At 44.2% G+C, this 26282-nt stretch overlaps 1 protein-coding gene across 9 annotated transcripts in view; it reads right to left on the reverse strand.

Moving 5' to 3' along the window:
- DAAM2 (dishevelled associated activator of morphogenesis 2) overlaps positions 1-26282 on the reverse strand; it is a 206209-nt gene that overhangs the window by 105604 nt on the left and 74323 nt on the right. For all 9 annotated transcript variants that reach the window (XM_083434416.1, XM_083434413.1, XM_083434415.1 and 6 more), the window contains one exon: positions 13201-13406. In XM_083434416.1, the coding sequence (XP_083290542.1) occupies positions 13201-13374 (174 nt within the window). In that variant the 5' untranslated portion in view covers positions 13375-13406. The remainder of the gene's footprint in view (positions 1-13200; positions 13407-26282) is intronic.

A 26282-nucleotide genomic window follows, 5' to 3' on the forward strand; every position in this document is an offset into this window, starting at 1 on the left:
CAAAAACGGTGAGCACCCTGCCTGAAAAACCAAAGTGGCCCCAGTTCAGCTCCCTCAACCGGCCTACTTTGAACTAGCACTGCCACTCCTCCTTTGTCATCCTCTCTGGCCCTCTATTCTCTTTCCTCAAGGACGCAGGCAGTGGCGCAGCACAGGCTTTTCTGGAAGCATGCCAACAATGCTCTTCTGTAGTGGTTAAGAGCAATGGACTCGTAATCTGGTGAACTGGGTTCGCTTCCCTGCTCCTCCACATGCAGCTGCTGGGTGACCTTGGGCCAGTCACACTTCTTTGAAGTCTCTCAGCCTCACTTACCTCACAGAGTGTTTGTTGTGGGGGAGGAAGGGAAAGGAGAATGTTAGCCGCTTTGAGACTCCTGAAGGGGAGTGATAAAGCGGGATATCAAATGCAAAATCCAAACTCTGTGTCATGGCCTCTGCTGCACAGCAGGCAATGTCTGCAGGCGACAGCAGCGGGACAGCCCAGCATGCAGGTGGTAGTGCAGTCCAGGCAGAGATTGTTGACTTTTTCAAATGTGCACCAACAATGCACTTCTGGCATGCCCCGGCCTCTGCCACCTTTGCCACGTCATGACCTCCACCTGTGGCCACAGGTGGCAGTGGGGAAAGAGAGAGAGAGCACCAGCCAAGGTGGAGAGTGGGCAGGAGATGTCCCAAATACCTCTCAGGAAATGTTGGAGCATATGCTAGATGCATGTAGTAAATTAGTATATACAGCTTAGACCTCACGCATACACACGTGTTTGCTTCCAACATTCAGAGAACTTTCTAAAATGGAAAAGCATTGAAACATACAAGCCCACCCTTTTCACCTGTAAGGCAAAGAGGTGCAAACCGAAGTTGAACCTACTGACTCAGCACTGGCTCAAAATTATCAGTGAACTTGTCAAAGTGAGAGATCACCAGGCAACAGAAGGATAGACTGCTGGGGCAACTCTGTGATTTATCTTCAGTTCCTAGCTGACAGGGCAAAGAAGTCAGAGCAGGTAGTCCTATAAACAAAATGCTGTTTACGATGTTTTAAGACTTCAAGGGGAGCCATTTAACGCAAAGCAAAATGTCCTGCAGATATTAGTGCAGCCACAGTGAACATAGATTCATGGAAATGATGCAAGTAAACTGGCTAGATTGAGCCTATGGGGTTTTACACCCTCCCTTCCATGGAAAATATCCATGCAATCAACACCATTTATATGATCAAGTCATTCAGATATAGTCCTGGGCTCTGCAGGAATCACTTGTAGAAAAGTGCTTCCAGTGTAGCGCCCCAGACAAGCAAGAATCAGACATTCAAGTACACTTTTAGCCATCACACACACACACACACACACACACACACACACACACAATCCACCCATCACTGGAATCGTTTACAAAGTGTTGCCTGGGAGATAACCACAGAGCAGCTATGCAACTGGGTGGTACAATAATTCACGCTCTTCAATGACTGTGCTCTGCTTTCGGTAGTGAATTGCTGGCTCCATGACAGATTTGTGTACTTTTCACATTACAATTTGCTCAACAATTAGAGGAAGTAGGCTCATTGTTCAGCAGCAAACGTGGGTGATTAATTGATTAAATGGAGATAACTAACAAAAACACCATTATCTCCGCCCCCTCCCATCAACTATTCACAAAACACTTTTTTCACGGGAAAGAATATTTTTCAGTTAATTAAATGCCTAATTCTTCCTGTTTAGAGGGAGAATATCACTGGATTCTGGGTTATGGCAAGAACTGATAAAGAATTTGGGTGCTTCTGTTGCAATACCTAATGCAATAATATGTTGGCTGAAGGAACTGACAATAGGTTAAATGGAGGTACTTTTAGAGGGCCTATGATAACCAGGCCAGTGTTTGTTTCCTTTTCAGATTTGGATTCTGGCCCATATAAATCTGTTTATGTTTATTTTTCATTAGATTAAAGGGGCCACTCCACAAGGAAGCATCTATACACGGCTGCAATACAGATGATGCCACAACACACTGAAAATTTCATTTAACATCCAAGGATAAAATACAGCATTTGCGGCTTCATTCATGCATTTATTGTTCTAAATATTCTGGCATATGGATCATCAGGTTTTGCAGCATAAGTCAAGAAATGTTTTAATGGTGTAAAAATATGAGCCATCAAGGGGGAAGGGCTCAGGTTGGATCCACCTTTTTTGTATACAATGAATATTTACAATCAATTCAATAAATGTGAAATATCCTTTGCGACTTTTTCTGCATACACACCATACATTTAAAGCACCCAGCTTCCCCCAAAGAATCATCAGAGACGTAGTTTACCCTTCACAGAGCTACAATTCTCAGCACCCTTAAAACTACAGTTCCTGTGATTTTTGGGGGGAAGCCATGGTATGCTGTATGCAGTATTTTATTAAGCACTTGAAATACAGAGCTGATCAATAAAAGCTGATTCGCACATGAATATTCAAAATCTCATCTGCTGAGAACTCATTACTGGGCAATTCGCAGCTGAATGTTCGAACCACTGTCATAGGAAAATATTGCACATGTGGCATGACAAGATCTCTGTGTGAGGTCTTCCAGCAGTGAAGCTTTTATCACATGTGAAATAGCAAACCGTTTTATATTACAATAATGAACAATGAATCATTACAGTAATCTGCAGTGATGATTTGAGTTCCCTCCACTCACTAGCCTGCTTAAATAAATGGGTCAAGAATTCCCTGTGGACCAGCAGGCTCACTCAGCAGTTGCACTTGGTGCACAGGGCCATTCTGAAGCAGTCACAACACCTAGCCATTAGCCGCTAAATCCCATTGGCACTTTATGACTCAGGAAAATCCACTGGCTAAACTCCAAATTAGATTGCTCTTCCCCGACTACGCAAGAATCCCTTGGCAATTTTAGTCTGAGAGGCTTATTGTTAGTTAACTGTTATGTAATGTTGAACAGCCTCCGTACAACAGTATTAAGGGAATCGTATCCATGGTACTCTAATCAATAAACACCACATTAGAAAAGGAGATCACAGGCCCCAGTAATTTAATTTTCAGTGATAAATTAAATACAGCTGGTCATGGAAACCCCCTTGTAGTGCCATTCATAATAACATGATTGCTTCTATCCTGCTACTGATAAATTCACCTTCCCATCCTTCATTGTGCAATTAGATCCTGTGCTTCAAAACCCAAAAACATGTGCACTGAAATGAGTAGGGAATGTACATGCAAAAGAACATTGGTGCTATCTGTGTAGACCAGGGAGGGGAACCTTTTTCAACCCAAGGGCTGGGTCCTTCTGGCGGCCACATGAAGGCGATGGGCAGAGCGCGAAGAAAAAGTGGGAGGAGGAACAGCTGCAATTTCTAACTTGCACAGTAGATCACGTTCCAACCATATACAAAGCCAGAAGTTTCTGCACATTCAAATGCTAATTTCACTATCCAGGTAAGCAAGAGTAACCATCCTAGCTGAAGAGCACATTCCAGCCAGGCAAAGAAAGTGTATACAAAGCAGGGATGGCTAGAGACCTAAAGGGCCACATTGGCTCCCAGACCTGGGTTTACCCAGCCCTAGTGTAGACAAAAGTGTATATTTCATTTGCAGTAAGTGCTAAACATCAATCAGTCTCTCTCTCTCTCTCTCTCTCTCTCTCTCTTTCTGTCTCTGGAAAACTGTTTCATAGATCCATTCTTATTTCTCAGATTCTTACCATATTAAAGGCTTTGGGAATTAAAGCTACCATACTTTTCTGTTTATAAGACTAGGTTTTTTGTTTTAGTTTTTACAGAAAAATGATGTTTAAAATTGGAGGTCGTCTTACATCAGGGTAGTGCCTGGGGGGGATGTGGGATTGATTGATGCCGCGAGCCGGAGATGGTCTGCAGCGTGTTATTGGTGTCTGCAGCAAGGGGTGGTCTGATTGGTTGTTGCTGCGACAATTGGGCGGGCAATAGGCTGATTTTGCCGGCAATGGGACAGACATTAGGAGGCTGTTGCGAAGCGCGTGAGTCCCCAAATAGGGGACGTCTTATACATGGAAAAGTGCAGTACTTTCATGCACAGCCTGCTACTACTGTGCTCCCCCCTTGTGTTTTCTCACGGGTGTCAGATCCCTTTCTGTTGCTCCCACTTGTGAGGAAAGGACATCTCTTCACAATGAATGTTCAGACAAGGGTAAGCAAAAGCGAATCAAGTGGGTCAAATCGACTTCCCTATGAAGAAAGGTTGCAGCATTTGGGACTTCTTAGTTTAGAGAAAACAAGGAGAAGGGGATGACAGAGGACGAGATGGTTGGACAGTGTTCTTGAAGCTACCAGCATGAATTTGACCAAACTGAGGGAGGCAGTGGAAGACAGGAGTGCCTGGCGTGCTCTGGTCCATGGGGTCACGAAGACATGGACACGACTAAGCGACTAAACAACAACAACAACAGTTTAGAGAAACAGTGGTGACATGACAGGAGTTCCAGTGAAGCTGCGTGCTAGAACATTCAGGATAGCGCATAGATAAAAACTATAGAACTCCCTCCCACAGAAGGCAGCAATGGCTTTAAAAGATGAGTGAACAAATTCATGGGAAAGAAGGCTATTGATGGCTACTAGGCATGATGGCTATTTTCTACCTCCACTGCCTAAGGCATTATGCCTCTGAATACCAGCTGATGGAAATCACAGAAGGGGAGAGGGCTCTTGGGATCAGATCCTGCTTGTGGGTTTCCCACAGGCATCTGGTTGGCCACTGTGGTTAGATGGTGCTGGGCTTAGATGGGTCATTGATCTGATCCATCATCATCATCATCATCATCATCATCATCATAAACTTTATTGCACTAGCCAAATGTCAAGGCATCATTCACAAAGGGAACAAAAAGAAAAGCAATAAAAACCCTAAAAACATCAGGCACTGCAGAGACAGTAAACCACGATCACATCTCCTAGAAATTATTTGTTGCATATGATAGAATAGCAGGGGGTTCTCAAGTAAAATGTGCCAGCTTCAATGTCTGAATCACCTTTGCAATTGACCGCTACTTTATCTAGTTCTTTTCTCCTGATCTTCTTAGCTGCCAACGCATATAGTGCTACTTTATAAGTTACAAAGTCAACAGTATCACTCAGCAGCCATTTCACCCTGTTCAAGTGTGTTCCATTCGTAAGCAGGGATTTTATAAATTGGTCTCTTGGTTCTATATATAGCGGGCATTCCTGATCCAACAGGGCTCTTCTTATATTCTTACAATAGTTTAAAGGTATTATAAAAGTACATCATTTTGTACGCATTATCTTGACAATGCCTCTCTCTAAGAACACAATTTCATTCCACTTGGTTTATGCACTGACAGACACTCCTACGGCCAAACATTTTGCTGAAGTATTTCCTAATGCGAGTTTGGAGACAGGGAAGTGGAACCGCATATATATACACAACAAGAGGCAAATGGAAAGAAAGAACTGAGTGTGCATTCACATACCAACCCCCTTCTTCAGCCTAAGTTAAGCTGACCTGCCTGGAGTACAATTTAGCGCACTAAACACTATTAATAGCCATTTCACAGCATTCAGCTCCTGCCGCGTTCTCAGAGGCTTCAGCTAATCTTATTCTATACAGAAGCAATGTGATTCAAAATAGGAAAGGAAAAAGTCACACTGAGCCTTTATGGTGTTTCTTTCCTTCAAAAAATAAAACAACAACGGTGCAAAGGTTCGATTCTATTATACCATTGGGGAAGGGACATAGCTCAGTGACAGCGCATCTGCATCTGCTTTGCATGCAGAAGGTCCCAAGTTCAATCCCCAGGTAGGGCTGGAAATACCCCCCCACTTGAAACCCCGAAGAGCTGCTGCCAGTCAGCGTAGACAATACTGAGCTAGATGGACCAATGGTTGGACTTGGTACAAAGCAGCTTCCTATGATCCTCTGTTCCCACATTGCATTTGAGGGGAAGGCTGTGTTGTTTACTCAGTGGGGAAGGGAAAGCTCTCTGCATGTCATTAAACACAGCTCATTACTACTGCGTATATTCTAGCTAAAGAGCTACAGAAGCGTGAAATAAATCCCCCACATGTGGAAGCCACTAGATGGGATACAAAAAAGACAGGAGGAGATAGAAAAGTTTTTAAAACACCCATCTACAATCTAAACTGAAAGACAAGGGAGCTGCTCTGTTTTTCTTCTGCAGTACTGAATTCCAGATCAGTTTGGCTGATCTCCGTCTTCATAGGACTATCTATGCACAACAACATCCTGCACAGCATCTTTCCCTGCCTGTCCTCCCTCCCCAAGCCTATTACTGTACAAAACTTATCTGCTAGAGGTTTCTGGCCAACAGCCTAAGTAGAAGAAGGTCCAGAGATATGAAAGGTTTAAGCCTTCAGTCTTTTCAAACCAAGGACCCATTTTTGGCTCACACATATGACTGGGGACTCACTTCATAATCCCCCCCCCCAAAAAAAAAACATTTATATGGAAGGTAAACGGCCTTTCTGTGCGCTCTGGTTTCCGTCATGGCGTTCCGCTGCACCAGAAGCGGTTCAGTCATGCTGGCCACATGACCCAGAAAGCAGTCTGTGGACAAACGCCGGTTCCCTCGGCCTGAAAGCGAAATGAGCGCCACAACCCCAGTCACCTTTGACTGGACTTAACTCTGCGATCCCAGATACAGTGAGAGCAAGGTACCACAAACTCTGCAAAGGAAGAGGCACTCCATGTTACATTCAATAGGCAGAAACTGGAAGGTCAATGAAGCTTGCCTTTCTTTGGATGAAGGCTTGAGGAGATGCTAGTTATTTTTCAAGACTTGACTTGGGGTAAATATGCAGGCATCTCTTCTTTAAACCCTTTTAACTTCATTTGCTGCTTTAACCTACAATCCTAATCATGTCTACTGATAGGTATATAGCAAGCAGGGATGAAGTTTTGACTGAGAACTGGACATGGGGAGGGGAGGTATAATAGTTCTGTAATGGTTAAGTGCCATTTAATTTAATACATGGTTAACAGAAAATACTTCCCAGGGACATCCCCACAAAAAAGATTCAAGTTTGTTGTCTTTCTTATGTAAATCAAGGAAATGCATTAGCATAGAGAGTGGAAGCGGCAGAGGAAATCTGAAGAGAGTGAAGCAATACTGGTGTTCTAAGGTTTAGTGTCTTTAACGTCATTTTCGTTTTACTGTTTAGGAATTTACATGGCACTCACATCACGGGGGGGGGGGTGCCCCCTTGAACAGCACAAAGATTATGGGAGCAACCCAGCAATGAATTGGGTGAGCAGACAAGTCAGAATGCAGACTGGCTTCATTTTTATGCTGCTTTCACAAACCTGGCTTGGGCAGGGTCACAGAGCAGTCACAATCCCACAAATTCTGTAGTTATCAACTGCAACCTTCCAGAATTTACAACTTAAGTGCCACATACAGGGTGGCACTGTGGTTTAAACCACTGAGTCTCTTGGCCTTGCCGATCGGAAGGCCAGCAGTTTGAATCTGCAAGCTCCCCTTGCTCTGTTCCAGCTTCTGCCAACCAAGCAGTTCAATGTGAGTAGATAAATAGGTGAGTAGATAAATAGCTGCGGTGGGAAAGTACACGGCATTTCCGTGAGCTCTGGCACTCATTGCAGTCCTCCATATGCCAGTAGCGATTTAGTCATGCTGGCCACATGACCTGGAAAGCCGTCTATGGGCAAACGCTGGCTCCCTCAGCCTGAATAGCGAGATGTGAGCCGCACCCCATAATCACCTTAGACTGGATTTAACCATTCAAGGGTCCTTTGCCTTTACTTTTTACTTTAGTATGAAACTAATGAAGCTTAAGCTTCAGGGCCCCTAATCCCAGAGGGGCTCCAGAAGTGATATTAGTCCATATTCTTTTTTTTAAAAAAGGGTCTAGTAGTCCCAATTTGATTCATTTTGTTGTTGTATATATTTCAACAATCCCACAGTTTGAGAGTCAGTAGCACAGATGTTGTAAATGTTGTTGTTAACAACCCCATTGAAGAATATAACAGTGGTTACGCAGACTTTGTTTCTGGTTCAAGCTTCACAGCCTAGGTCCACCACTAGGCATATACATGCAACAGGAACCAGCAACAGCAATTGAATATCCATAATGCACACTCTTTCCATAAGCTAAGTTGTGGCAACAGCAGTGGGGTGGAGTCACAGAGGCACTCTCCCAGCCCTGGCATTGCTGCCGCTCACCTTGGGGGCTGCAGCAGGGTTTTGGCAAGGTCAGAGATGTGCAAACAATGAAAAGGAAGACCAGAAGTTGTGAACAGAAGAGAGCTATAACCCCAGTGTACAAAATTCTTAATCCCTATTAATTTTAACGCTTAAAACTGCTACTCTCCTGACACCGCCACTCCAAGTACCCTGCTCCATGGCGGCCTCCTCTTGCGTTTCCAGGTTGGCTACTGGCTTATGCTGTGAGCCCTTTAACAGCTCAAATCTGCGCAATTTGTAGGCAACTTTTACACTTCCGTCCCCGGTAATAATCAACTCAGTTTATAAAACTGTGAATGTCATAAGGCACAGGGTTGCCACAAACATATATCAGGAGAGAAAACACCAAGACCCAATCCAGGTATAGCATCTTAAGGCACCTTTAACGTTTGAGGAAAGGGGCTGGGGATTTGGAGAGCAATTCTCCCTGTTTTGTGGCTAATGTAAAAATAAAATAAAAAAGTTCTTCCAGATCCTCCTCTGTTTCCTGTTCAGTCAATAAATCTGCACAAAGAAAAACATATGCTCTTACAATAGCCCCTTTGCCAGCAGGCACACAACCAGCTTGGCACATGTTGCGTAGACCACCAACTACAGCAGCACTTCATTATGAGCTGTGTGCAGGGTGCCAGATGGGAAGAGAAAAACAGGGAGCCAGCCAAGGCAGACTGAAGTGGTGGCGTTGGGCCAACTTCACCACTGATGGGGTGCAGACCTGCCATACCAGCATCCTCTGAAGTACAGGGAGGCCTTCATGCTTTGCTCCACAGAGTTAGGGCAGAGGTGGGTGGGAGGAGCAGGGAAAAGAGATAAACAATAACTCAAAAAAGTCATTTCCATCTGAGAGTTTGTCCAGAAATAGAGACTATGCCTGGTTTCCGAGATACAGCATGAAATTACAGAGCATTCGGAGATTCTCAAAGTTCTCAGTGATTACATTTTTTATCGATATCCTTTGACAAAGATTTAAACTTGTGGAGAACAGGACACACACACAGCTCATGGCAAAAGTTAGAAGGTCAGATTCAGGCAAGGTGCTCAGAACATAAACCCCAGAACTCAATATGCACAAGACAAAAAGTATCTTGCTAGGCATAAATGGAGATATCAGAAACGAGGCAAAGATGTTTGACGGTGCTGGGGAGCAGGAGATATTTTAGCCAAGGCTTCCCCAATCCAATGCATTTCAGGTGTTGCTCGACTAGTTGCCATGCTCCCTGACCCCTGGCCATGCTGGCTGGAGTTGATGGGAGTTAGGAGCCCACTATGTCTGGCAGGCATGTGAGGAAAACGCTATAGTTCATCTGTCATTACAGCACTTCAAGCAAAATGTCCGCAGGAAGAGAGTTGAAACTTAGAATAGCAGGAGAAATGAGTAACCAAAGAACAAGATGACAACGAACAAGAGAGACCAAGACAGAGGTCAATAATCAGCTAAGCACACCTCTGGTTACTTAATTTCCAAAATGCCAGCACACACATGATTTTCTTCCTCTGAACTGTCAATAAGAAGCAGACGTGTGATGAAAATACAGGATATCGTTCTCTAATCTAACAGAAGGTTTGTCACAGGCCCCTTGGCTCCATCAGGATCTGGCATGGCTCGGCAGCCCAGGCAGAAGAGGAGGAAGAAGGAGAAGATGAGCTTAAAGGCTGGTACCCAAGGATAGTGGCTCTCCCCTTGTGACTCAAGATGTTGGAGAGGGGGGATTCAGATCTCCCAGCCCATCCCAGTGGCCCTCCTGCGGAGTACAAGGCCTCATTGGGGAGGGAGGGCTTCAACCAGCCAGTGGGAGGGGCTGAGCAGGAGATGATAGTGATGATGGAGGTGGAGTCAAAGGGGCAGGACACAGTTTTGTCACCAAGAACCAGGTGCCAACTTTGCAGGTGGAATCAGATGCACCAGCTCAGACAGAACACACATTTATATACGGCTGTCTCATAAGGCCCATCAGTTTTGTGAGCGATTGAGCTCACCCTGCATCGTCTTTAAAAGCTTGGGGGGAGGGTGCAGACAAGTGTTGGGACATCTTTGTTGCTCCTGTACAGTTCTGCATCTCTTGCCTTGCTCGTATACATTGGAATCATGACTTTCAGACTTGCTGCTATCTCTGTACCGTTTATAGCCGGAATAAAAATATCTTCCTTGCTCCCAAGAGTAAGAGCCAGCATCGTCGTGTTTTGGGATAGGAGCATGACAAGGCTAAAGAAATGAGCAGTTGTACCGAAGGTCAGAGTGTACGTCTTGTGATGAAAAAGACGCCCACCTGAAGAGAGTAAGTTCTCCTGTGGGAGGTCAGCCTGGTGCTTTAATTAAATAGAGGGAGGGCATCGTTGTTGCTGTATGAGAATATAATAAAGAAAGGCTAGGTTTTTTCCAGGTCCCAGAAAAAGAACAACTCTCTCAATGCTCCCCTCTTCCTTCGCATGCAGTGGAGCTTTCAAAGCCCGTGCCAGAAATTTGGAGAGAATTAAAATGATAAAATCAACAGAGAGAGAAAGAAATATATTCAATTGGCCCACAGCAGATTTTTTCCAGGAACACAGGTAAAACATCCAAGGGTAATGAATATTTACTGGGCTGATCAGAAGAACATCTGCCTGTCCTTGTACAGTTAAGATTGGATTTTGCTGCCGTCATATATATACATATTTAAGAAAGGTAGGGGCACTGACTCACATTTTAATGCTTAACGCAATGATACGCTCATGGCTTTTATAAATATAAATGCAGTCAAATGCAGCAGCATTTTATTGTACTTTTTACAAAGCAGATGGCAAATATCAAAGGCCAAACTGTAGCCTTTGGGCATATTTCAAGGGGCCCAGAGAAATATTTGGCTTGCTAGAGATTCTCCGTCTGCATCTGAAAAGGCTCCTCTATATATAATGATTTAGTAATGTGCACTCGCACAATAGTATACAACACACAGGCTTTTCAGACATTTCCAGGTCGTTGATTTACACTGGCCCCCTTACAGACCGAACCTTTCTAATTCAATTAAAACCTCAGCCCGGCCAATCAATACAAATGCAGCCTGCCTTTCTTTAATGCATACAGAGCAGAGGCCACAGCTACAGGCAAAGCGAGGCCCAGGAGGCAAATTCTGCAACCTACAAGCCTAGTTTCCATTCCAAACTAACACTGCCATAAACACTCATAGCTCCCTGCCCCCCAGCTTGGACACAGTCCAGATTTCAATACAATCCAGGGAGTGCTTCACACATGGCTTCCCCCTCCCCCAATAGAATGATAATATCAGCGTAGAAAAAAACCCCAGAAGCACAGCATCCCTTGAGAACTGAGGCCAAAGTATTGTATTTTTCCACAAACGTGTGGGTCCGAAAGTGTGGGCCCTTCCAGGCACGGGCTTCATTTCCAAATGAGACACTGAGATATCAGTAGCTGGTTGCTGGTAACAAGGTTTTGTTTATTACTTAGCAGTAAATCCGGATAAAAGAGTGGGGTGGGTGGGAATACTGGCTGGCATTTCAATGCCAGCGAAGTCCTGTGGATACTGCAAAAGACTTGCATGCCATAAGGAGTTGTCCATCCCACATTAAACACCCTTCTTGGAGCACCCTAACCCTATACAGTGGGGGGTGTGGATCTGAGTCTATGTACACATCATACATTTAAAGTGTACTCCCCCCATACAAGAGTCATGCGAAATGAAGTTTCTAAAGGGCACTGGAAAGGTGGAAACTATGGCTCCCAGGCAGAAACCAATACAGTGGTACCTCTGGATGCGAACAGGATCCGTTCCGGAGCCCCGTTCGCATCCTGAGCAGAATGCAACCGGCGTCTGCACCTGCGTGGGTTGCAATTCACCACTTCTGCACATGCGTGTGGCATCATTTTGAGCGTCTGCACATGCGCAAGCGGTGAAACCCAGAAGTAACCCATTCCGTTACCTCCGGGTCGCCGCAGAACACAACCTGAAAACGCTCAACCTGAAGCGACTTTAACCTGACGTATGACTGTATGTTTAAAATGCATGGTATGTACACAGCCTGACAGAATGACCAATTGTCACATTCATACCACATCTGATATTAAACTAGGGTTGGCTCAATCCGTCTACTCCCCATCGGGTAACATCTGATGTTTTTACCCACAGTTCTGTTCCATTTCCACATTGGGGGAAAAACAACTCTCAAAATATACATTTGAATGGGTATTTACATAGGTATGTATTCCCTTTCAAATTAATATTTAAATTTGTATCTTAGTCACTTAAAATATTAGGAACTGTGTAATAAGGTTTAGAGAAGCACAAAATATGGTGGATACTGTACTTTTCCATGTATTAGATGAGGGTTTTTCCTTTAAAAATTATGTTAAAAAATGGGGGGGGGAGGGTCGTCTTACACACAGTCATTGCATATTGGTGATGTGGGATTGGTTGCTTCCGCTAGCCTTGTGCGTGTTATTGGTGGCTGCAAGAAGGGCTGGTGTTTCGAAGCAGCAATTGGACGGGTGATTGGTGGCTTCTGCCAGCAAGGGAACGGCTTTTGTGGAGTGCCGATCCACCCCCCATTTTCAACAACTCTGGGCAATCCCCCCCCCATTTTCTTAAGTTCAGCCCCCCAAAATAGGTGTCTTATACACGGGGGGGGGGGGTGTTATACACGGAAAAATAAAGTGCTGGTGGATTAGCCTGAGATATGTAGGTCAGGGTAGTATTTGCCTAAGCTTTACTCAAAGTACACCAGCCCAAACTAAGGCACATGACTAGGGGCTCATCTCCACTTCTACTTGTACTGCTGCTTTTCTCCAGGGTGATCATTCAGGATCACGCAATTGACCAGAATCGACCAGGAACGCCCCGTGATCAACCAGTAGATTGCGATTGACCTGTTGGACTGCCCTGATTTATAGGGTGGGTTCTTTAATTGGTTATTGGGCTTTTTAGAATTGTAAACCGTGCGTTGTCAAAAATCATTGCAAAAACACAACTGGCGGCTGGTGCGGGTGACACTTACCACAAGCTCAGAGAACCTTGCATTGAGCTCCTCCGCTGGTGGGATTGGCACAGAGAACTCCAAGAATTGCAGAGGGTTGTTGTCCTTGAGGTTGATCTCAGGCAAGTCGCTGCCCCCAAAGCAGCAAAGGAACCCCAAGGCATGACGATTCCTTTTTCGGGGAGCCATGGTCATTGTGATGTGAGGTGCTATCTAACAATCATGATCTGCGGAGAAAGCAAGAAAAGAAATATAACCAAGAACCCCAAACCTTCTTAGCTTCTTCGGTGATAATTAATAAGCAAGCTTTTGAAAAGAAATGGGGATGACGTCGAGGAAGACTGAATGCCAAATGGCTGAATTTCTTTATCACATTCCCCACCACCACCACTTTGTGTAAATATATTTGGAAGTATGAATACCTCAAAACTCTATTCTTAAATAAAAATGAAAATACAGAGAGAAAAATATATAAAGACAATTACAAAATAGTAAATGTAGAGAAAAGGGGCAAAATGATATTGACAAGAGTCTTTCACATAGCTATTAGCCTTTTTTCCACTAACTTTTATCCTAGGAGAAATTTCCCCTTCTTTACATACAAAAACTGAGCAAAAATCAAGAATAAGGTACTAAATGCTTATGCACACACCTCCAAATTAAATATTTTCCACAACCTGAAAGTTTCTCACATTGATCTGGGAGTATGATAGATTAAATATGTCAGAATGAATTATAATATGGATGAGTGCTTTCTTCAATTTTTCCATTCCAGAAATTAATTAAAAGGGGCCATCTTTCAATAAATCGATCTTCTAGTTAATGAGCATAATCTCTTCTTCAATAAATTGTTTTAGTAAAACAAGCAAACCAAAGAACAAAAAAGTGGATTCCCATACTTTACCTGTAAGAATGGCATGACACTACAAAGCTCTTAGAACGTCGGGGCAATCTTGTTGGTTTTAAAGACATTTTGCAATCATAAGAGGTTTTAAACTAAATCCCAGCTGGAGGAAATGGAAACACTACATACACCAAAGGCCCACCACATATAGGTAAGTCTTAAATACAAGAACTTGGGTCCTACAGGAGAGCCTAGCAAACTTCAAACTAAAACAGCAGAGAGACACTGGAGCAGAATATCAAAGGATTTCAATGTCTCATTCACTAGGAGCCAGAGACCATTTTCAACCCATGGTCAAATTTCTGGTGTGGGGTGCCGCATGCCTGTGATGGACGGGGCCAGAGGCAAAAGTGGAAGGAGCAATGGTTGTGATTTTTGTACACCAAAATTATTTAAATTCCACCCATGCAAAGGTTTCTAGACAGGCAACTCTCCATTTTCCATCTAGGCAAACAAGGAGCATTTGGACCAGGGTGCCAACTTAAATAGAACAAGGTGGGGGGGGGGTGTCAGGAAATCAATCACAAAATATGGCACATGCACACCATTTGAAAGACAATGCCTATCAACTTTGGGGAACACTCCCTCAAATATTTTACTTAGGGGGCCAAAGGGACCTCAGCCCCTAGGAGTTGGCTCCTATGATTTGGACGCATTCCAACCAGGCAAAAGTGCTTGAGGAAGGTGTAGAGCAGGGCCAATGAGGGAAAAGGGGAATGAAGGTAGCCTAGAGAGAGTTTCAAGGAACAAACTGAGAAGTCTGGATGGCTGTGTTTGGCCCCTAGGCCCAAGGTTCCCTGCCACTGCTATACACTTATTGCTGCTGGGTGAAGGTTTCCTAATAGGGGGATATCATGGGCTTCTGGGAGTAGAGCAAAATTCTAAAATCTTTTGGGTGAGGGTGTTTATTTCCCCCTTCTTTCTAAACAGTGGATAAGCATACCTGGCCCTTCCAGCTGCTGCTGAAGTGTGTTTTGAAAGGCAGAAATAGCCATTGGTCTAGTGGGACAGCACATAACACATTGCTGCCACTTGGAGCAGCACGGACCAGGTTTGTTTTTTTTATTAAAAAAAACAGACAGAAGGAGGAAATCAATCCCTAGCCATAGTGTGTTAGTCCTATGAAATGTTCCCCAACAGCTAACCAGTCACCTTCCCCAATCTTTCCAAGCATTTCCCCCTCCCCGGGCCCCTTACCCCAGAAGCCCCCAAAATATGGCCAGTCCAAAAGTTCCACCCAGTCCTAACAATAATGCATGGAGAATGTGGAATAAACCAGTTGAGCTTGAACTCCAACTACAGAAAAGTGAGTACGACTTCTTAAGATTTAACCGATACGTGGTGGGGCAACTCCCTGGATCGCTATGTAACAGCTGAAGGATAACAGCTCATTGGGAAATGATGTTTTTAACTAATGTTATTCCCTTTCTGTTGCATATGTTTTTGTCTAAAAACAGGCACAGAAATTGAAGAGGGCAACCAAGGTAGTCCTGAAGAGAGAATCTGGTTAAAAACAAATGGAAATACATTGCTGAATCCCAACTCTAAACTGTGGCTAGTCTCAGCACCTCCTCCTAGCTGATGCTGTCTTATACAGAGTCAGACTACTGGTCCATCTAGCTCAGGACTGTCTCCACTAATTGGCAGTGGCTTTTGAGGTTTCCGGCAAGGGACATTCCCACTGCTACCTAGAGATGCTGGGGATTGAACCTGAGACCTTCTACATGCAAAGCAGATTCTCTACCCCTGAACCACAGCCCTTCTCCGTCTTCGTTACATCAGAATGAGGCTTATGCATTTGACAGTTGTCCTTAATATTCCTGGTCATGCTGGACATCTGTGACCACTCACTAGAGCCAATGGGTGGATTCCAACACTCGGCCCAGTGTTTAATAGACCAGCACAATATGATCTTGCACAAATCACTCAGCTATTGTATACTGACAATAGCTAACTTACATATTTGCTGCTAAATTACACATTTGCAGCTAAAATAAAGATTATATAACACACTTATGCACATTCAGGATCAACTGCCGTGTAGTATTTTCCTTCTTGGTAATGTTTTTGAGGTGGTGTATATATATATATATATATATATATATATATATATATATATGTATATGCATATGTATATGTTTGTGTATGTATGTATATATGTTTGTGAGAGAGAGAGAGAGAATGAATAAGTATTGCAGCTGAAGAAAAGTAATTGTCCTGGATCTTTCAGAAGAGAACTTTAAGTGAAATATTGTGATCAACTGCATTTCATACTTATTAAAAGTGCTCCCAAGGTGGAAAAAGTTAAGATGGAGCAGGCGATTAAAGTATTGTATTAATATTAAACCAGTAGAAGTAGAAAGTCACAGGCGTTTCATTTATTCATTTAAAAGCATGTAACTAATATATTAGCCAAGATACCCACTACATTAGACTTGGGCAATTCAATCTTGTGCAGGCTTACTCACACAAATGGCACACACTCTTTGGTGAGGATGCAATTTTATACGCACCTCATGGAAGCCTCATGGAATTAAATGCAGTTAACTTCTGGATAAGCATTATCTAAGATCACCCTGCACATTGATTTTGAACTCTACTGTGTGGACACAGCCCCTTTATCCACCATGTTGCAGTCGTCATCCATCACAGTGGTAAATGAGAATACTTTCCCTACCCTTCCATGCATTCCAGTGCTTGTGGTTGAAAATCTTGTGGCCTCCACACTTCCATAAAACTTGCAACACACCTCAGTTCATGCTATTCTGAGGGACATGCATCATACTGCACTTCCCACTTCATCACACAGAATGGCCATGCTGTCATCACAGCCAACAACAGGTAATCCTGGGCCTCTAACTGCAACACAGGACACCAAGCAAGGTTCTCCTCAAGCTGCATTTGAGCAGATGGCCTCCAAGCAAAAGGAGTTTCTTCAGCACTGCTGAATGCACACAAAAATTTGAGAGGTCATTAAGCAAGCCAAAGGGACGGCCATTGAAGGCTGGATGGAGACCTTCGTCACTTCAAACACATGGTTTCTGATTTACATTTTAGAGGAAAGTCTATGCATGAAAGAACCTGGTCATGAAGAGTTTGGGTTGCTGTCAGAGACGAGGAGGGGCAAAGAGAAGGAAGTCCTTGGATCTCAGCATACAATGTCAACTGTGAGTTGTACATCCAAACAGGAAGTCTCCTGCCAGGAGTTTGAAAGGAAGGATCTGTGCAGTCCACACAAAGCTGCATATTTTTCCCTTTTAAGGGCCTTGTTGTTTGACAGCTTGGAGGCTTGTGTTATTTCCTCCACCACCAAAGAGCTCTATCCTTTTCACTTAATCTGCAGAATAAACCATTATTTTGAGAGTAAATAATTAAAAGTGCTCTTTCAAGAGTCTGGCTCCTCTGGGCGCGAGGGAGGAAAGGCAGGAGATGGCAGGTGAGCAGAGTCACTCACAGCAACAGCAACACAGCTGAGTTTTGTCAGGCAGGGTGCCGCTATTGGTTCACCCTAACCTGCCCCGGGACACACTGTCTTATTTATTTGCCTGAACAAGGCTGCCTTGTCCTCTTGCAGAGGCCAAGCACACGGGCTGAAAAATTAACTTCGCAGTGGTAGCAGCAAAACTAACATACCATGTCCTCATTTGTCTCACCTCCTCAGGACCCTTCACTACATAACTTAAGACCAAATGTGTTTTGTGCTTCCTTTACTCCTCCATGATGGTCTGCCAATCCATTTAGCAGATGGCAGGAAAGCAGCCCAAACTAAAGGAAGCCCAGCTTTCCTGGATACTAGCATCAAGGCAGGACTGGCGTTCAGAGCCTTAGCACTGGCTTCCAAGGCACATTCTTACAAATGTAGGAATTGCAGTGCAAAAAGTCAAAAGCCAGTTTAGTGTGGGATCAGGCGTCTCCAAGCCACCCACGCAGAAGTAAGCCATAATGCCTCTGTTATTATTATGCAATGCTGTATGTGTGCGGCTGGGAGAACAAGTAGCAAAAGAGAATATTGTTTCTTTCAGACCACAACCGGTACCTAGCTTTGTGTCCTTCTAGGTTGCCAGTAGACCTTCTTGAAAAGAGAACCCAAAACTATCTTCAAGGGGCTTTCCCCCACCAAACTGCATTTGTTACTCTTTTACATTATTACAGTTATCTTCAAGACAAACACCCGCTAATTGTGTTCAAGCTGTCTGCTGAAGCCTTTCCCAGCTGCGCACCCTCCAGATGTTTTGGATCACAACTCCCACCAGCCCCAGCCAGCATTGCCAATGACCAGGGAGGATGGGGAATTGTAGTTCAACAACATCTGGAGGGCATCAGGTTGGGGAAGGCTGCTCTACCGCAAAGTAAATAGGACTCTGCTCTACTGTGGTCACAGCAATTACACCCACCAATGACATATAATGTATCAAATATCTTTGCACTTGCTTCAAAGCTCCAATATACTTAGATGACTAATAGAAAGAAAGCAGGTTGAAACATTTTTAAAGCTGATACCCTCCTTTCTCTTCTACTCTTCTACTTCTAATCAAATGCTCAAGCAGTACCATGGTCAGTACCCCAGGTGAGCAGCATACATTCCTATCATATACTCATATGCATTGTAGGCAGCAAATAACAACGTACGGTTTCAGATTTGTTGAAGAGATGAACTGGTCCTCCCCTGAATTAGCAAGCCGTATAGTTTCTGGATCATATCTTCAACACAACTTAAATGAAATTACAGATTGGTTCTGTGCATTGGTTGATGTGACCCATCAAACTGCTATCTGCCCAGCTTCCTGAGCTATGAAAAATGATACAAAGGTTCTGCTGATTGGTTGAGTTCCACAGCTTCATTTGGGCCACAGGGGCACTGACTGACTCCAAACACCCCAAAGTGAAGCTATGTCTGCCTGGTTCCCTTTTGGCCACCTGGTAGTGGTGAGGTCAAGGCAGCTCCAGTCTGGATAATCTGCCTGTCCCTGGATCTCAATTCCATTCAATGTTCTATGGCTCAAGGTGGGTCAATGATCAGGCCTCGATTTAACAAATATAAACCAGTGGTGGCTGGTGGGGCAGAAGGCAGGAAGCTCAACAGTAAGCAGAGCCACAGCCAATGAGAGGCAGAGCCAACTCATTCTAGTTTTGTCTCCATCATCCTCCATGCTGAGCTCTACAAGGGCAGCACTGAGACTAAAGAGGAGAAGGGTGAAAGCCAATGCCTTGGAATGGTTGTATTAATTATTATATTTATTTTTTACATTAGCATCCCACTCTTCCTCCCAAAGGAGCCCAGGGAGACAAACAACAAGTAGTAAATCAATAAATATTTCAAAAGATTTCAACTTCAAAGGCTTGTTGAAAGAGGAAGGCCCTCAGTAGGTGCTAAAAAGGCAACAGAGATGGCACCCATCTAATATTCAAAGAGTAGGTGCCAAAGAGTAGGTGCCACAACACTAAAGGCCTGATTCATACAATGTGTGGATCGGACCTCCTGATAAGATGGTATCTCAAGTGAAAAGACAGACAGGTGAGTGCTGGCTGAGGGCAGATGAAAGCTGGTAGACCTTAATGAGCCAGCCTTCACTACTCTAGACCCTATTGCTACGGAATATTCCACAAAGCTCCCCAATACAGGGCTTCTTGGTAGATGCCATGCCTAAACATAGAAGAACGCGGGCATGGGACCCAGTGGGAAACCCAATAAAGAGACATCAGGCAGCTATCTAGCTTAGCTTCTGTGTTTTCATGGCTGACTGATGGGGGGGGGGGATTATAGAGCTCACACAAGTAGCACAGTTACCCCAAAAGCAAGGTAGTAAAAGCTTTATAGCATCCTTCTCCGTTACATAATCTATATTTAGAAGCACTAACATTTTCCAGCACCCAGCCCACCACCACACTTGGAGTCAGCACTCGCTATGAAGGGAAAACTGTAACCTCTTGACTGTTGTAAAGCGTAGGCACATAAGAGTGTCTGGAGGTTTTAAAAACACAGACCACTGGAGGAATCACAGGGTGGAGTGCATTACTGGAAATTTATAAACTGAGACAGATTGTGTAGGGCTGCAGAGCTTATAATACACAGTTCCAAAAAAAGAAATAAAAGTTTGAGAAGTTGCTGGGGGGGGGGCATGAAAGCATCAACATGTTTATATACACACAGTTTGTTTTTTTCCTTAAAAGAAATGTTTAGAGGTACTCTCATTTCCCTACTCATATTGAAATACTGCCCCTCAATGAGGCCAAACTTAGATTCACAAAATGTTTAGGGGTATGTGTACTCCCGCATCACCCCAGAAACAAAGCACTGTATACACCCACACCCACACCCACCCCACATACGTATGCACCCACACACAAAACAGAGATAGCAAGGTCTGAATATAGCTGTGTCCTGAAGCTTTAAAATTAGAGAGAGAGAAAATAACTAAATGTATGTTCTGAAATGAGCTTCTTTTTGTGAGGAAGTGCAGCAGTGGCTGATATAGGTGCCTTTTCCCTCCCTTTGATGAAGTGGCTGATGGGGGTCATTACCTGCACCATTTTGTGAACCTGTTTTGTCAACCATTCTTTCAGATATGGCAGCCATTTTATGTTATGCCCCCATGGCAGCCATTTTAGGAATGGTACACCCACAGCGTTGCCTCAAAATTCCAAATGTGCTTACTGGCCCCCAAAGGATGGCAACTCTAGTCTTATGATTTCTGTGGGCTACTTGTACAAATTTCAGGAGAGGAAAAAAATATTGGAACCAAAACACTGCTGCATTTGGTTATGTGAAGTATTTTAATTTGCTTATATTACAATAAAATAAAGCAAGCAATTTTTTAGGGGAGGTCATAATTCCAGCAAATTAAAAGTCTGGCAGCATTCCCACCCCCACCAAACCCTACTGTTTATAGTTGTCTGTTAGGATAGGATAGTAAACTTGCATTCATAATAACCTAAAAAGAGTCCACTAGATCAGGCCAATGGCCCATCTAGTCCAGCATTCTGTTCTCACAATGGCCAACCAGAGACCTGTGGGAACTCTTCCCTCCTGTGGTTTCCAGCAACTGGTATGCAGAAGCAACGCTGCACTCAGTTGTGGTAGTAGCCATCATGGCTAGTAGCCTTCAACAGCCCTCCCCTCCATGAATCTGTCAAATTCTCTTTTAAAGCGAACTAAGCTGGTGGCCACCCCTCCATTCTGTAGTTTCACTCTGCACTGCATGAGCAAGTATTTCCTTTTATCTTCCAACATTCAACTTTATTGGATGCTCCCAATTTCTAGAATTATGAGAGACGGAGAAAAACAATTCTGTATTCACTTTCTCCATGCCAGGCATAATTTTAGAAACTTATTCAGAGACACGGGAGCAATATGGTCATAAAGCACCGAAGACTTTGTACTTCTTAGAAGTTGTGTACAAAGATAATCAATGGGAATTCCCTCTAGAGATGTCTGTTTATACGCAGTTCTTCTTTTGAGCTGTTCTTGGCTCTGTATTCTTGGTGTTTTCTACAAACAACACAGCAGTTCCCTGCCACTTGAACCAGCGTTTCCACCCTTCCTTAATCTGATATTTCCCACTCAGCCAGGGCTATGGGCTGGACTAGCTCAGGCACGGAGGCCTGGATCTCTGCCGGGAGATCTAATTATAACAATGTCCTCTTCCTCTGACAGGGAGTACGTGTTCATTTCTAATCCACTTGGCCCAGCGACCAAACACTGCTACATATCTGGAGATCTACTCCAAACGCTCATAAGAACAGGGCAACTCCCCTCCCCTCACACTGTCTCTACATTCTCTGTTTCATTGGCTAGGGTAGGAAAGCTGAACCAGGGGGGGGGAACTCATTTCTCAGAATTCCCATTCCGCATACTGATGCACAGGCTGTCAACACGGTACCCTACAAATGTTTTAAATGACAATGTCCATCATTTTTGACAATGTGCTGTTCGATAAATCAAAGAAAACTCCCCAATTCTTCCTTGAATGGACACTTTATCCCCAAGAAAGGGAGGCCAGACACAGGCATCAATGTACAACTCCAGTTAATTTAGAGCATACTGTGGGCTATGCCGATCAGGAGTCCACACTAAGTTCAACTTCAGTGCCAAGCTAGCGGGGGCTGATGGGAGTTGTATTCCAACAACGTGGGAAGCTACCATGTTAGCTAGCCCTGAACTAGAGGTCCTGAACTAGAGGTTCCAACAATTCATAACATGTGAGCTACTATAAGAGATTTTCTGCAAATAATGCTCATCATAGTCCCTGCATGATAAACATACCATGTCCCTTCAGACATAGGGCAGAACCTCAGATGATCTGTGGCTCACCCCCAGCTCTACTTCCTACTTTAGAGTGGATGTTTGAGGCAGGGAAGCCTTCACACATGGGCCTCTACATGCAGGGTTCCAGGACCAAAAGGTCCATGCGAGTAGGCTTCCCTGTCTCAGATATCCACGTGGGGCTGGGGGGAGAAACACGTGCAGCAGGGTAGTGTATTTTGGTTGCTTTAGCGGCTGTCCAAATATATTTCCAGGATATCTTTTTTTCAAAAAATAAATAAAAGCAATGAGGTCAATGTCACGGCAGCTGTTTAGAATCATAGAATCATAGAATCATAGAATCATAGAGTTGGAAGAGACCACAAGGGTCATCGAGTCCAACCCCCTGCCAAGCAGGAAACACCATCAGAGCACTCCTGACATATGGTTGTCAAGCCATATGTGTTCCTTTGCACGTGCAAAGTGTCTCCCTTAACTGAAATGAGTAACATCATGGGAGGGGTGTTCCCAGATACCCCATCCTTTGCCCTTGGAAGCCTTATAAGCTGCTGCTGCTGTATGAGAGGAACATTGAGCAACATCATGAGAAGGTTGTTTCTAGGACTGAGGTGAAACTGTGTAGCTTCCTTACTATTTTTGCTATTGGATGCCGCATGTAATCTTGTTATATTTATAGCATTGAAATGTGTTTCTTATGTTATTGCGTGGACAGGCGGAGTCCCCCCAACCCCAGGTGACTCCAGAGTGGAATAATGCCTCAAGACAACGTGCTATGGGATTAAAATTGGCCACAACTTTATTAAGTTTCGGATGTAGGGAGACCTTGGCTCAGGCATTGGGCGTTTATCCTTCCCAGTCCCCAGCCAGGGATCTGGGGGACATCAGGGTTATCCAGAATGTGTGGGGATTGGGCTGGCTCTGGAGAACATATGTTCAAGCAGAGAGCCTGCCCCCCATTTTGTCGCTGTCGCAAGAGAGAGCAATGACCACCTCTCAGCGAATGGCAATGCTTCGCCTCAAAACCCCTTTAATGGGGAACCCTGGGATCACCACCACAAGGGGGGGTCACCGCTTCACGCCCCCCCCCATTTAGGAAAGATTCCGCCCAAGGCCTGAAACCGCCAAAGTTGTGACATTTTGCTATGGGGAAGGCAAAACCTGCCAATGCAGGAAAATTCCTTTCTGGCCCTTCAACAGCGACCATGATATAGCAGCGCCCACGTACCTGTGGAGAAGAGGTTAACCTGCAAAAGAAGGCTTAATTGAGGGAGGACAGGGTGGGAGAAGCTCTGGAGCCAACTGACACTTTGCAGGTAAGATTCACCCATTTTTGCGTGGGCAGGGCGGTCCCTCCCCTTACCTGGCCAATCCCCTGGCAACGCCTCCCCATGCGGGATTGGGCAATTGACTGAGGTAGGCGGAGACCTCCAGGTATCCAGCCTGGGGAGGGCGAAGCCAGCCCATACTACCAGAAGCCACATGGGATCTGGGGGGCTGCGCACAACCATGCAAAAGGCTCCCCCCATTTGATGTGGGGAGCGGTCATTATATTCTTGTTTTGCTGTGTTTTTATGGAATTGTTTTTATATTGTTTGCTTGAAATGCATCCCTGCTTCTTTGTTGCAAGTCACTTTGAGCAGTGTGTGTGTGTGTGTGTGTGTGTGTGTGTGTGTTGTGTATGGGAAAGTGGCTTGCCGATAAAATGAAGGGATGAAGGGATGAATGGCACAGCTTTTGACAAATGAACATGAACGAACAATCAGGGAATATCTTATATAAAGGAGATAGTGTCCCTGGAACAAGGCTAGCTGCAACCGTATCAGTCCCATGGTGAATATCACAGCTCAAGTCTTGGGAACATAGGAAGTTGCCTCATATGAGGTCAGACTATTTGTTCATCTATCAAAGCGTTGTCTATTCCAGTGGTGGCTGGTGCTCACTGGAGTGGTGCAGCATAAGTGAGAGGGGCCAACAGTAAGGAGAACCAGAGTCAAGGAGAGTCCAGTTTCCCCCCCCCACCCACCTTCCTGTTGAGTTCTGCAAAGACAACACTAAGACAAAGGAGGAATAAGCTGTTGCCCAGTATCAGCTGCTAGACTGGAAGTAGGGCAGGTAGGGACTGGTTGAGGGCAGAATGGCATTGGTGCTCCCCTTACCCTAATGGACCAGGCTCCACAGGCTCCAACTAGGGTTTCATTCAGAAACCTCTACTACCTTTCTCCCTTTAACTGGATATGATGAGCATCAAACACTGAACCTTTGGGGGTTTTCCAGAATATTTGCTGTGTAGTTCCATACAACACATAGGCTTGAAGCCAAGTTTTTTGGTGCTGAAAATTGGGATTCAGACTTCCACTTAACAAGTAGGTGATTTTAGACATCTCTCTCTCAGTGTGTCTCAGCTTACAAGTTGGGAGCATGGCATAATAACATGAATAGTACAGTTTAAACTCACAAGCTCCCTTTTGGGATCATTCTGTGATACGCCATGTATGCCCCTCAGATTGATTTTATTTGCCAATTAACTTAATGACAGATCATTGCTTTTTAAATATGCACTTTACTCCTTGTTTTTATGTTGCAAAGCTGCTCCAAGAGGATATGAATAAAAAAAATATGGAAAGGCTGAGTGAACAGTCAGAATAATGTGTTTCCCACATTTCATAAATGGATAATGCATCATATGCTTGAAGGCCACAGGTCTCAGTAGTAAGGAGCAGAAAATGAGTTGCAGGTATAACACTCTAGGAAGCTACCTGTTTTCAGCTGGAAAGCAGAGTCAGAGGTTGCAAAGACTTAACAGGCAACTAAGGCAGACACTAGAAGAAATCAGCAGCATAAGCAGTCAGAAAAGGGGTCAGAAAAGGGCTAAACCAAACAGCAAACACCAACTGATGAATGCAAAGCCTTGTGGATGTTGGCCAACAGGAAACCTTTTAACTACAACCAGTTAGAATCCCAGATTTTAGACTAGAAAGGAATTATACATAAATTCACAAAAAGCCCAGAACTATAGATATGATCAAGTCCTAATCCACAGTTTCATAACAGATTTAATCCAACATTTTCTAGGTACACCCTTCCCTAGCCCCACACTCTCTTTACTATATCCCTCAATATCAAAATTTATATGGAGCTTCAGCTTCCTTTCCCTCATTAAATAACAAGATGGAAGAGCTATTGACATGGATTGTGACATATAAAACAGTGACAAGGTTGGAATTCAAGAGCTCACTGAAAGACTTAAGAAAAGTCCTGTTGGATCACCTGAAGGATTCATCTAGTCCATCACCCTTCTTCCTGCAGTGACCAGACACCTCTGGGAGTGTCTTGAAATCAACGCTACACCACGTTACATCACACTGCATAGTTCCCAAGGCATTCCAGGAACTGTGGCAAGTGGGAAGCTGTGGAGAAAGACCTGTACTATTTCTTAATGATCACACTTCCTGGAATGCTTCAGGCATCCTAGAATGTAATGTGGCATCATCACTCCAGTAGCATTCCACAAAGGGCAGCTGGTGAAAGTTGTGGAACAGCCTTGTACCACCCACAGCAATGTAGTTTAAACAGAAAAGTGGGGGGAGGAAAGTCCTTAGCTACCTCATAAGGTTAAATAAGATAAGGAGAAACACCCCTCCCTCCCAAAAAAAAAACCAACCCCACAGCAATTGCCCCATCTTTCAGAGAGGCTAGTTTCACAACTGCCCACCAAAAGGTTGAGAAATGAAGTTTTGACATGTTCAGCTCAACTTCAGACTGGCTTCGCATCCATTCCATTTCCCCAGGAAATCTTGGGGAAATTCATTTTAAAGGGGAAAGTACTATGTCTCTTTTATAGATAATTATCAGCATGGCATGTCACCAAGATACCATTACCAGGATTCTCTGGAGGAAAGCATTGAAGTTAAAGCACTACAAAAGATAAGGCCACAA

This window comes from Podarcis tiliguerta (genome assembly GCF_965153285.1).
Source record: "Podarcis tiliguerta genome assembly, chromosome: 3".
Lineage (NCBI taxonomy): Eukaryota > Metazoa > Chordata > Lepidosauria > Squamata > Lacertidae > Podarcis > Podarcis tiliguerta.